This window comes from Pieris rapae, chromosome 15 (assembly GCF_905147795.1).
Source record: "Pieris rapae chromosome 15, ilPieRapa1.1, whole genome shotgun sequence".
NCBI classification, from domain to species: Eukaryota; Metazoa; Arthropoda; class Insecta; order Lepidoptera; family Pieridae; genus Pieris; species Pieris rapae.
Genome location: NC_059523.1, coordinates 1,254,350 through 1,267,829, shown reverse-complemented (window position 1 = coordinate 1,267,829; position 13,480 = coordinate 1,254,350). Strand labels below are relative to the sequence as shown.

The 13,480-nt window shown below is 33.9% G+C and overlaps 1 protein-coding gene across 6 annotated transcripts in view; it reads right to left on the bottom strand.

The window, feature by feature from the left end:
- Positions 1-452: 452 nt before the first annotated feature.
- Positions 453-13,480, bottom strand: part of LOC111001290 (GTPase-activating protein CdGAPr) — a 50,789-nt gene continuing 37,761 nt past the window's right edge. For 4 of the 6 annotated variants that reach the window (XM_045631296.1, XM_045631295.1, XM_045631294.1 and 1 more), the window contains exons 15-26: positions 13,310-13,399; positions 12,937-13,028; positions 12,189-12,327; positions 11,801-11,861; positions 11,553-11,665; positions 10,854-10,969; positions 9,937-10,066; positions 9,443-9,549; positions 8,464-8,601; positions 8,030-8,104; positions 4,922-6,874; positions 453-4,631 (exon numbers count right to left, since the gene is read on the bottom strand). In XM_045631296.1, the coding sequence (XP_045487252.1) occupies positions 4,544-4,631; positions 4,922-6,874; positions 8,030-8,104; positions 8,464-8,601; positions 9,443-9,549; positions 9,937-10,066; positions 10,854-10,969; positions 11,553-11,665; positions 11,801-11,861; positions 12,189-12,327; positions 12,937-13,028; positions 13,310-13,399 (3,102 nt within the window). In that variant the 3' untranslated portion in view covers positions 453-4,543. Of the gene's footprint in view, positions 4,632-4,921; positions 6,875-7,714; positions 7,758-8,029; positions 8,105-8,463; positions 8,602-9,442; positions 9,550-9,936; positions 10,067-10,853; positions 10,970-11,552; positions 11,666-11,800; positions 11,862-12,188; positions 12,328-12,936; positions 13,029-13,309; positions 13,400-13,480 lie in introns of all 6 variants that reach the window. The other 2 variants (XM_045631297.1, XM_045631298.1) reach the window with 2 other exon arrangements.

Sequence of the window (13,480 nt, the reverse complement as noted above, 5' to 3'; positions counted from 1 at the left end):
ATTAATAAGCTTAAAGGTTTTAACGATATCATTACAAGTTAAATGTTTAAAATGCAATTTAATATTACATTTAGGTACACACTTTTATAGTAATGACATCGAAGCAGCAGGTGAAGAATCCAGGGACTTGGTCGTACTGAGTGGTACATTGGTAAAAAACTCTTCAAAAGAAGAAGCCACCTCTTAACATGTCGCCTACCTCTGAAAATAATATCTAAATAAACCTATTCAATTATAGTTTTGAAAGATCCTGGATTTAATTCGAGTGCACTGGGTCACTAGATAATGGCTGAGTCCTAGCCTAGATAGGTCACAACAACAAATCTAAGCTTGTTACAATAAAAAAAATATGCATATTTCTATTTGTGCTCTCATACCATACCATTTTGCTTGATGGTATTTTTCGGATCTTTCATTGTTCAAATCTTGAAGGGTTGAATAAAATTCTCAAATATAGCAATAACGTTTATTGTGTATAATGAATTTATCACCTACACTACATTACAAGCCAGATTCAACTGAAATTACAATATTTTACAATACTCCAGCATCGCTCCCTCCCGAAGCTTAAAGCTCATATTAATTCTTAATTACAAACCGTATTTGTTATATGCACCAATAAACCCCTAGTTTCAATAAACAACCCAGGTTAAGTAATTCCCTAATTTGATTCACGCATTTGGATAAATAAGAAAAAAACACAATTATTAAAGAATTACATTTGCTATTGCTTAGTTGTCATTATTTAAAACAGATAACATACATAAATTAACTTACACTAGGGGTAAACATATTTAAGTTAAAAGTGCAATTATAAAAACTAAATGAGTATTAGCTGCCATAACATGTATCAAATACGATTTTCGCTTATGAAAAATACTTATCATACAAATTTGTCAAAATGGATACAATAAGGGTTCCTTAGTTTTACAATTGGTTCAAAGGTCTATCGTGAAGCCTCAAAACAATTTTAAAACATTAACAGCATATAAAATGTTGTTTTATTGTTACCATGGTAACCATTCTTTTTATACATGACAACAAATGTTAATGACTAACGCCCTATTCGGTCTCAGCGGGTTGGTAAGGACTGACTTATCCCTTGATAGTAATTGACCAATCACAATCACGGCGTGACCCATTATCGTCAATGTAGAAATGTAATGTCAAGTGTATATTTTTGTGCCCTAAATGCTTTTGATTATAGATTTTTTTACTCGTAAATCAACATTTTCCTACTATTAAAAACTTATTTGCTTCAAAATTGATTTGAGGCTTCACGATTCGTGTACGTAAAGTATTACTGCCTCGCTAGAAGCGAGAACGGCAACGTTTTACAAGGACACTATTGTCTATGACAAATCATAGACATTAGCTAGAATATGGCTACAAGATATTTGGCAAAGTCACAGTCTGAAGAAACACGAGTGATTTGGGTTGGATTTAGAAATATGTCGCCTGAATTTGATGATACCGATTATGTAGGTATCTCGGGGAACCTTAATTGGAAGCCCTCCAAGTATTTTCTCTGCCGGAGTTGCGTCTAAATATAAAAAATGAAATATAATTTTGTGTATTGTATTGAAATTCGTTAAATTTTATACTTTTCTCTTAATTTTCATAATTTTTCAAACGACGTGTATGTCAAAGCATGTGAAACGAAACGCAAACCGTTATAATCAATGTAGATTTTGACGGAAAAAAACTGACAGATTCAATCCGTTACTTTCAAGCTTACATGAATGTGCTTCTGCGTTTATTTTATTTGTATTTTTTGGAAACTTGACTATATTTTACAGTCGATGTAATTATGGTATAGCACTGTTAACTACATGTTAACTGTTACATTAATATTTATCTACATGTAAACTAGATCTTGGTTAAGTTGAGACCGCATTTATGACAACATCAATTCAGTCAACCCTACCCCTCCTACTCCACTCCCCTCCCACTCGCAACCCCCAATTCGGGCGACGTAATTCTAAATCCTTACCAAGACAAGTTTCGGCCTTAATAAAACGTGGACTACATATACTGAACTAAATATACATAGGTAGCCATGGTAACAATATATTTAGTTCACGTTCTTTCGCTGTACACACATAAAATTGTCAAAAATCACTCGTCACAAGGGGATAAATCTAAATATTAAACTGTATATGCTAAAGTTAATAATCAATTCGTATTATTGTCTGCTATTTTACTGAATTTATCGTACGAGTTATAAATTATTAATTAAGGAGGAGTTTCCTCTCCATATGAAACCTTACCTACCCTTGGAAGGGTAGTCAACTAGTAATTTATTTTTAATATTTTTTACTTGTAAATATGACTTTCAAAAATGCCTTTTCATAGGCCTAATTGATTTGACATTATATTATATAAGGCAGTATTCATACAGAGTGTTAAATAGCCAGCCTCCGTACCGCACTGTAAACTTACTAAGAGGGGGGGGACATAAACACCCCCCTCGAGGGGGAAGGTGTAACAAAAGCTATTAACCATGTATAACACGCTGTCATAGAGATGTGATAATGTTAGCATTGTTTCCATCATGCCTGGTGTACAGATATACCTAATAATATTAATATATTAAAAGAGGCCACAATTTGAACAATCATAATTTAAAAAACTTCTAGATAATTTCGTTTAAGACATTCTCTGAAGATGGATTTTTTTATTGAATCTGATATAAGTAAAATATAACTCGTACCTACGATATATAAAAATAGTAAATGCATTTTGTCATTATATATGGCAACAATCATGTAAAAAAAACATAGAAAATTATTAACAATAACTTATTATATTGTGATGATCGTGCTTAAAACTCGGCGATTCAAATTCAACTATTAATACAGGTGCGAACATGTTTTATACAAAAGCGATTAATTACTAAATAAATAAAAAAATCAACAATTTTTTCACGAACAAAATTTGAGACCACAGTTTAATTATTAAAGAACATAAAACGAGGGTACATAAGCAATTGCGGTAATTATTTTACCAAACTTTAGTAAATACTTTCAAAGCTTATCAAAAACTTATTTTCTAATTTCTTTAGCTTTCATTTGTATACGAGAAACACAAAAGATTCAATGAAAAATTGATGTTTAGTTTTCTCATTTCTGATGAATTATTTTTTTGATTTTAAAGGTACAATCATGACTATTTCCATATGACTGTAACATTTTATTTTATTAATTTCGTTTAGGTTAGGACACTAGGCCTATGTTTTACGAATTTAATAGTTAAACTGTTCCCATTAATATTTCTATCTAAACTTTTCATAAATATCGAAAGCTACGCAAAGCATCATAGACCGTTGCATTAAAATAACAATGAGAAATCATATTGAGGGTAGTCAGAAAAAAACGCAATTAAGTGTGTATTTGTTTAACTAATCAACGTCGATTTCATTTATTCATAACTTCTCACAGACAAGTTCAAGACTGATACAGTTCTATGATGACTTTGACCAAGTTAAAAACTTAAATATGTCAAATTTATGACTCTTAATTAGCCGGTCAGTATTAGTAGCCGTTATCGATACTTAGCACGCAAATTGAACCCTGATTACTCGTTACAAGTAATGATTGTTGCTTTTCTATAAATATAAGATCTTTGTTATGACAATTTACATGTGCGCTTCGTTACGCAATACGCAAAAAAATCCTCTTAAACAAAATTTAGCTTATCGATCGTACCTATCCCATTATCGATATACACCTCTTCAAGTCTTACGCACATTACTACACCCTTCCATAAGACCTGTGCGAGCGAGACAGATAAACATAATTTATGACCCGAAGCCTGTTCAATCAGTTCAATGCGTCGACTATAGCATCTATCTAGCGGCGAAACTTTCCCGATCAATATGGCGCCATCATGATTTCCAAAGTAATATGTTACATTTTAATTTTTTTTTAAATGTCAGACACCTATTAACAAATGCCGCTAGTTAAACGGCGCTGTTTTGTAAAGAGCCTAGCCTCTTGATTGAACGGCTTATTAAGCTATTTAGCTGCGACATTTCTATTTTACCAAACATCAAAAAATTTGACAATACTGTTTAAAACTCCGTCAAACTCATGATAGAGACTGATTAAATATCACGTGACATTTACTCAAGCCTGATACGAACTATTCAGAAATCGATATTCTGAACACCTTACGTACTGGATATTGTCATCAACAATTTAATAACACGTATTATAAACGGGATTTGAATTAAAATTTCACATTCAATCGCGATCTTGGATAAGCACTCGAATCGTTACATAAGTTTTAAATGCACTTGAAACCAAAGATTTTTTTTGGACAATTGAATTGAAATCTGTGATCACGTGATCGAAGCCAGGCAAAGCTACATTTCTGTATACACAACAAATCACAATTTACGAAAATTAAAATAACGACGTCATCCAAATAGATCACGGTATAACAAATCATAATATTTCACAATTAGCGTTTTTACCTAGCTTGAAATCGACGGTGTTTTTGTCACGTTATTCGCGTTTCCGTTACCGTCTTTATTTAACTGTCAACCGGCGTTTGTGCTGCTCTGTGACTTCTGTTCGAACAACGCCGCCATATCTCGTATGTTGTATGACGGTGATGTTTTCTCTTTCCTGAAAATATTTGTTATTATTTAGTTATAGTTCGAAATCTGTAAAGATCTCATTAATTCAAATAAACTCCGACTATTTTACTACCAAACTTGAAAACAGTATTTAGTAGAAAAGCAAATGCAATTAGGAATGATATAAAATACGAATCGTTTAGTGCTTTGTCAAACTATGTACAAAATTCTCTATGTATTAACATTTGGGCTCTATGTAAACACCAACGATTTTCCAATACAACCAACTGTTTAGTGTGATATGGAAGATCGTTGGTAGACGTGCAAAATTATACATACCTATCGTCCCTGCTTCGACTGGCTTCCCCGTTAAAGTCCTGAACGGGACTCAAAGGCGACGGGATAGTATCTAAAGCATTAGCACTTCTAGCCAAAGAAAACCTCATTCGTTGGCCTAAATCAACTGTATTCCTTCTTTCGAATTTAGCTTCTTTTAATCTTTCACAATTTTCAATTTTCTCATCTTCCTTTTTTAATTTGATCCGCGTCAATTGTTCTGGATTACTTCTAAACGATTGTGAACTATACTTTTCCCGCAAGAAATTCCTTCGTTCTTCCTTATACTTCTCTATTCTCTCTCTGCTCAATTTCTTCTCAGTTTCGAAGCCTATTAAGTTCTTTATATCAGGTTTCACGTCGAACCTTTGAACTAGAGATATTTTGTTTTCAGTTGTGGGTGTTATGCTATCGATTTTTGGCTCAGGCTCTTCGGTATTAAGGTTCAAATCTGGGAGGAATTTAGACGTCCTTTTAACATCGCGTACTTCTAAACTCTTCCGTCTATCTTTATCAGTACCAAATTCTTTGATAAAGGCATTTTCATCCAAAGATCGAGCGTTGCACGAGTTTTTGGATAATTTGTAAGTTTTCGGCGAAACTGGAGGCGGTAATTTTACGGTTGCGTCTCTATTCTTCTCTTTAGATATTTCTGGTGTATCCTTTTCCGATGAGTTCTCAGCAGAGAACTTAACTTCAGTTTTGAATTTATCAAAAGAAAACGGAACCTTTTGTTCCGTAGGACTTTCGAAACGTATGGCTAATTCACGAACATTTAAATTTGTTGAGACTTTCGGTTTTATCACATTACCGTTTTCAAGTTCGATAGATTCATTTTCCTTTTCACTTATATCTACTTTATCACAGATTTTTAGAGTATCAACGTTAATATTTTCATAGTCACGTTCTGTATTAAAATTAACATTTTCATAATCAATATCTCTTTCCGGAGATTCTAATATCATAGCATTGACTTCTTCAATGCTCTTTCTAAAGAATTTAACTTGACTATAGACATCTACGTTTTCGTCTAGATTAGTTTCTGTAGGTGTTTCTAATATAATAAGGTCCTGGGTAAAATCTTCAGGTTGGCACGCTTGCTGAGTTGGCAAACTTGCATCAGTCTGTGGAATGGTTGCTTCTTCGACTATAGACAGATTTTTATCTAAATCTACATCTTCATATACAGAATCTCTTTCGTTCGTAGGAGTGTCATTGATAATCGGTTCGTAATCCGGTGACTTTGACTTTGTGGGCGAACGGAACGTAATACTTATGGTAGATTTAAGAGGACTTTTTAATGGGCTTCCCGGAGAGCTTTTAGACGTACTAGAAGATTGTAAATTTATATAATTCGGCCTCGTATAGTTGTAGCATTCGTACAACTCGTCGTGTTTTAAACTAACATTCGAATAGCTAGACGAACTCTCATGCGACGAAGTCATAATTTTCATCAGATCCTCTTTCTTCGATATTTGCTCTGAATTTGATGACGTCGACACTGCCGACAGCCTATTGAGATTCTGGTAACTTATATCTGTCGAATGTAGTGGACTAGCTTCTAAACTCTCGTGTGTTTGATCTGAATAATCTCGTATGTCTTTCATATTTTCGTAATCGGTCGCTTTGAGTTCACATTTGAGACATTTTTCCTCATCACAGTTATCGCAGTCGCTGGTTATTTTTATCGTGTGTTTGTTATCGCTGGTTTCCGAGTCACTCTCCAGAGGATCATAGTTTGGCGTGACTGGGGTTATGGGACTAGAGTTGATGGTACTGGTCGTGAGATTACCGGTAGAGGATTCGGCCGGCCAGTCTATTTTTATAAGAGTGGAATGCCCGTCTTTTCCGTGCCAAGTGAGGCGAGTGATCGGTTTATCCGGGTCATTTAGAACCGGGGCGTGCAAGCCGCTGTAGCGCGCTGAGTTTTTTTGTTTCCGTGGCGAATTTCTTTCTCTGCAAGCGTTTTGTTAATTTAGCCCACAAGTAAGCTATAAACTTCCTACGATACTATGCTAGTTTCCCCATGAACGACTATTTTATTTCATGAATTTCCAACTAATTTCTATGAAGAAATCTTGTCATATTTATATGTCTAGAGTCCAGAACAATGCACATGCACAATCCATAGTTCAACTAGAATATTATTTAATAACTTAACAGCGAGTCTCACATTGAATTGACAATGTATAATTATTTGTCTATTGGGAGCTTTCAAGTATAACTTAACGAATTTTTGGGGGGATTTTCTGGGGTTACGTTACGATACGGGGCGGGGGTTGAAGTATGCGTTACTGTGAATATAATTTTCGACTTTCCGATACTTTACACCACATAAATGGCAACTCTTAGGTTCAATGAGTCACTGGGTGGTAACGACACGTTTTATTATTGGGTACAGAAAAACGTTACGGAGCGTAACATAAGGGGGAGGGGGAAGGGTCAAGAATCTACAAAAATTTCCTGGCGTAATACTAGAATGCTCCCATTATCTCATATGATACGTCATACGTACAGTTTACGTCTAATACTTTTTCAACAACACAGTAAAAGATACAGATCCGTGATTTTTTATATGTGAGACACGCCTGGTGTCTAAGAAAAATCTTTACTATGGTCGGGAATCCGCTATCATCAAACAAATTTGTATGAAGCAAGATGTTTTTGTACAAATATAACTATATCACAAGGAGATATGACACATGTTTATCTGAAACAGCATAGTATCGTAGTAAAGCCATGAAATATTAATATGAATGATACATTAGTGTTTAGATTGTTGTTAGTTAGTTTTACCTGTCTGTGTGTGCGTTCTGTCGCTACAGTAATTTTTACTATCCTGAAAAAAAGTTATTTTGTCTGGTATTTAGCACACAATTATGTACATTGTATGCGTGATATAATTTTCTAGAAAATACTGAATTAAAAACTATGATTTTAAATGATCATTGTTTTATAACTAACATCATTCTAAAACACTTCCGACTTGAATTAATCCATTTTCTTGCTACAACTATATTACTAGCAAAAACATCTAAAGAACTACTGTCATTTAAAAGAAAGTAGATTAATTCCAGCTTACAACATTAAGGTATAAAATCAAAAGCTCACCTCAGTTTGACATTTGAAAGTGTCGCCTGGAAATCTGAAGTAGAAGACAGGGGACTGTCGCGGTCTTTGCACACCCTGTCAACAAAACTTAATTTAACGTTCATCCAGAGATATCTACTTATTTGCCTGTTTTGGATCAAATGTATGGCGACATTTCAACTCAAAATATTATTAAGAATATTATTTTTAAATATTAGAATGGCTGAATTCACAAGAATTTATAATTTGTTACACAAAAGTTGCTTAACAATTAACAAATGAAATGAAACAGATCAAGAAATCTGAGGCCCAGAACTAAGGTATAGTAGCGCCACTGATTTATTTCATTTTAATCATACTATAGATAGGAAGTGAAAAAAAAACATTTTTTTAGTAAATCCAGTAATTTAATATCTGAGAGTAATGATGATAATGATGATGATGATTTCGATTACCGTTTAGCAACAGCCTGCCTCCTTGGGCTTAGTGGTCGGTTGTAAGCCGGTCTCTTCTCAGCCAATGGGCTGCAGGTTCCACTCTCGTCGATATAACCCATGTCTTGTTGCTCCAAGTTGTCGAGGGCCACGCGTTTTCTATTAATAATAAATATATATTCTTTTGTATAATAAACATAAAAATATTAGTATACATTCTTCCAAAATCTCTTCAACGTCCATTGTTTCTACCTTATTAAGTTTTGTTAGTACTATTATTTATAAATAAAAAAGACACATACATACAGAGATACCCAACACCTTCGAATTTAATGACGTGGAATAAGTGATACCTTCCAAAATAAACGTTTTTTTTTAAATTTTATACTAAAAGACAATAATGAATTATTAGGCTTGTGCCTTGATGATTTCTGAATCAGTTTCGTGATCATTATTTTTCTTAGGTAAGTAGGTGGTCAGCCTTTGGTGCCTGACAGAATTTTCAATTCAAACATAATAATAGCCTTTTTTATCGGACATTTCGGCGTATTATTTATTTTTATTTTTCATAGATTGATTCTTTCTTCCATTTCTGCTTGTCCGCTTGCCAGGTGGCAACAAAATCCCCAACCCGGCTGGTCCCCGTGGGGAATTAGACCGAAACCGTCCAAAAATTCAAACATATCAGTTAAAGATCTTCCGACAAGAATCTTTAAAAAGCGACTTAGTGCATTACTTTTAGAAAAAACGTACTACTCAATAAACGATTATTTGTGTGAGACATGGTAATTTATATAAATTTAATTATGTATGATAATTGACTTAATTGATATGAATCTGACTAATAATGTAAAATCTAAACTAAGATAAATTTGCGCGCCACTGTGTGTGGCAGAATATGCGAACGACTGACAATTGTATCACCTTGACTTTTTATACCATATTCGTGCAATGAATAAATTATTATTATTATTATTATCAAAACAATATTAAAAAATACCTTTCCAAAGTGTCTGTGGGATGTACTTCAGCTCGCAACAACCTCCTTGGACTTGGCTCGTTACTCCCGGGATTCGAATCCACTGGCGAAGAACAGGCCGAATCATCCTGCAAATGTTAAACGAAAATAAATATCTATGGCAGAGTTCAATGCCATTAAACAAATTGCGGAATGGTATTTTTTTATTTACTGGCCAATCGGTCACTCCTTTTAGTCCTTCTGTCTCTTTTTTTAAAGAAAAGAGACAGAAACAGACTGAAATCTTTTGCATACTTGATTTGGTTGCATTTTTATAAGGGTATAGATAGATCTATCATAGATGGTCAAAAATGGATTGAGATAGGTTATTGGTTTGGGCGTTAATATTTTTGTTTTTTATTTAATGATGTAGTTATGTTCTCTGTTACATACATTTTGTTTACATTGTAAGTGATTGTTTTATAATATGGATATGTGTAGTTATAAGATTACTTATAAATAAATAAATAAAATACCTGTGCTTGCTGTCCCGTATCGTCCTCCTCGCTGAACATATGCCTGTCCCTCTCCTGCGGCGAAAGGCGTAAACGCATCCCCGCCAACTCCGCCTGCCACGGCTCAAAGTACGAATCGCAGGAGGACGACCTGAAAGTAAAAAACAAATAATAAATAAATACTATTATTTATAACTTTGTTTGACTTATTACAAAATTAGTTAGACGACTGTACTTTATTTGACTTATTACAAAATTAGTTAGACGACTGTACTTTATTTGACTTATTACAAAATTAGTTAGACGACTGTACTTTATTTGACTTATTACAAAATTAGTCAGACGACTGTACTTTATTTGACTTATTACAAAATTAGTTAGACGGCGACTGTACTGACGCAGTTTTAGTTAAAGAAATTATTTCCACAGTCCAGTTATTTTAGAGGATTTGATTGTTTTTATGGGGCCGTTCAAGTATTACGTAAACAGATTTACTGCCCCCCCCCCCACACCTTCTCTTGTGAGCTTAAGTAAGCAAAGCTCTCAAAAATAATAGTACATAAACGTATTAATTTTTTGTAGGACCCCCCTTTCCCTCCTATAGTGCTTACATATGACTTGTAACGGCTCCTACGTTAGACTAAGACTATTTCTTTGTTTTTTTGACAAAGCAATTAAAAATTTAATAATAATGTATTGATTCATATATATTGGTCTAATTTATTAAAACGATAGAATTAAGCACTCTTTTACCCTTAACGCTAAATAGATGGCAATGTTGGACCCAGCGTGAGCAATATATTATTTAAAATATATTGCGTACGCAATTATTATATTTTCTCGCGTGTAGTTTCCCTAGCTTTTACTTGAAACTGGCATAAAGTTATAACTATTGCCATAAATTAAAATAATAATAATAAGGGCTTATGAATGTTTACCTAGTGTGATGTTTGAGGGGCGCGGCCGCTTTAATCGCTAAAGGGGCCAAAGTATCGCTCTCTGATACTAAAGACTCGCAAGACTTCGCCGGTCGAAGAGTAATTGCCACAATTTCCTGTAAATTTAATCATTTAATATTTAAACGGAATATCTATTATCTATATTATACATTTTGGGTCTGATATTTATTAAAAGGGCTTGAATAATAGGGTTTTTATATGCGAATGTCTTACATACGACCATAGTGTATATATGACAGATAAAACAAATGAAAAGCTAGAAAAAAGTTTTCAGTTGTTTTGTAGGGTTTTTGCTTTAAGAAGTTTATTTAACCGCCTCATCTACATATAATTGTACTGTTCGTGTGTTTGTCGTATCTTAAACGGCTGGACTGATTTTAATGATTATTTTGTATGCGTTTGGGCGGCGCCCTGGGTGGTTTAAATCACAAACCAGCCCGGCAGATGGCGCTGCAGTCGATACATTCATTCTTTGTTTAATATCCTTATCGCTTGAAATATCCGCTTATGTGTTTATAACCCATAAAATGTTTATTTAAATATTTTTCAATAACATATTAACTAAATTTCAATGGATACCTGAACTGTTATATATATTTTATACGCATTCTGTTTTTTTTTAGTACTAGTAGTTTATTATTTGGATATCTAAACACGTTCAGAAATAAGCTAACTCACAGGCGGAGGGGGCGTGGCAGGCGGTGGCCTGTGGGGCCTAGGGCGATGCAGCTTACTCCTGCTGAAGAGGCCACGCCATCCTGACACCGAACGCTTCAGAGCTCGCTTTGCACCTGGAACATGGAGTGTTCAACTTTCTGGTAGTTGTCTTTTAAAAACCTACAAAAATTACCCAATTTTTTTGGAAAATTTTAAAGAAAAAATATTTATTTTGAATAATTTAGAATTCATATCTTTTTTTTATTCACCTGGAGCTGGTAAATCCAATACGGTGTGGTACTGGGGTAGATTATTTGGTCCGGAGCCAACCTGAAAAATAATTTCATATTATAGAACTTTATATATATTTGATATATACAATATGTTTGATTCTTAATAGGATAGGCAAACGAGCCTACAGCCTAACGACAGTCATTTTAGTAGGTGCGTTGCCGGCCTTTGAGGGAGAAGTATAATATTTTCTCTGAAATCTCGTATGTCATTATTAGTGTCATCAACATCCAACAAGAAGAAAAATAAATCTTTGTATGGTAAACTATATATTAAAAGTTCTTCATAATCTTCTAGAATAGCTCTTATATAATGTTTTCTAACAATTGTAATTGGCAGTAAATATATATTTATATAAAAACTAACCTCAATATATTTAGGTTTCAAATGACCAGCTGGTTTGAGGTGAGTGGTTGCAGCCGCCGCGATAGCACCCGAAGGGGGAGGGTATTCGATTATCTCACTGCCGACACACACTTGGCCGCGACGCCGAGCTTCTTCCAGACTGGAATAACAAGTATTTATTAACTTTAATACCTAAAACCTATTCATTACATTGTAACCAATTAAAAATTTAAACATTAAAAATACCATCTACTTAGTAATTTAGTTTTATAAGTGTAAAAATGTCTTGGAATATAGTATATAAATATACTACTACAGTAGAACTCCAATTATCCGAATTAATGGAGACCGGGACCCATTCGGATAATCAAATCTTCGCATAATTGGATTTTTTTTTTAAATTGCCATTGGAGAGAATATAAGCTACGTTTTGATATTGCACTATTTTTTTATTGAATTAAATAAAAGAAACATGAAATTTTCACATGTTTCAAATATAAATAAAATGTACTTATGTACAAGTTTAGAAATAAAAATCATTGTTTTTTAAACATCTCCGTCAATGTAAGCTGTTTTGCGGGCTTCAACCGTTTTCGGGCAATTTTTTGTGATTCGAATAGTCGGAGTTCGGATAATTGGAGTTCGGATAATTGGAGTTCTACTGTACTTCGTTGAATACGATCAAGTGGAAGGAGCTGGTACTGGGGATCTCCCGCCCAGAGATGAGACCAGTACTGTGGGGCCGAATTTGCGCTTTAATATTTCTTACCTCAATAGTTTAGTTGGTGGATGCAACGGTAAGCTCTTAGGCCTTCTGCCTGCTTCTAACCCTCGCAGCTCTACTTGACATTCGATGCGATCCTGCAAAGTGATATTTTAATGTTAAAAATCTGAATAGGTTTTACCTTCATACATAATTAATCAAATTTAGAAATGGCTGAATAGAATGAGTCGGAAATTTTTCATACAAAGTGTAGATACTTTTTTGTCAACAAAGAATTTATTAAATAATGGTCCTTCGGGCCGGATTTCTTTTGGAATTTTTGCGATTTAGTTCTGCATTTCCTAAAATTTTATCAACATTATACTAATAGTTAAATTCTCAAATTTTAAACGAATTTGCTTAAATTTGCAACCCTAACCTGTTCTAAAGATTGTGGACCCGAGTCAGCTCCCTGCTCTTGCGCAAACAAATCTTCTGCGTAACAGATCAGGAATTCGGTGACAACGGCCTGAAAAAAAAACAGTTTTAGGATAAATATAAACATTACATTTGATAAGGAAATTAACACTTCCATTTTATAACTAAAATA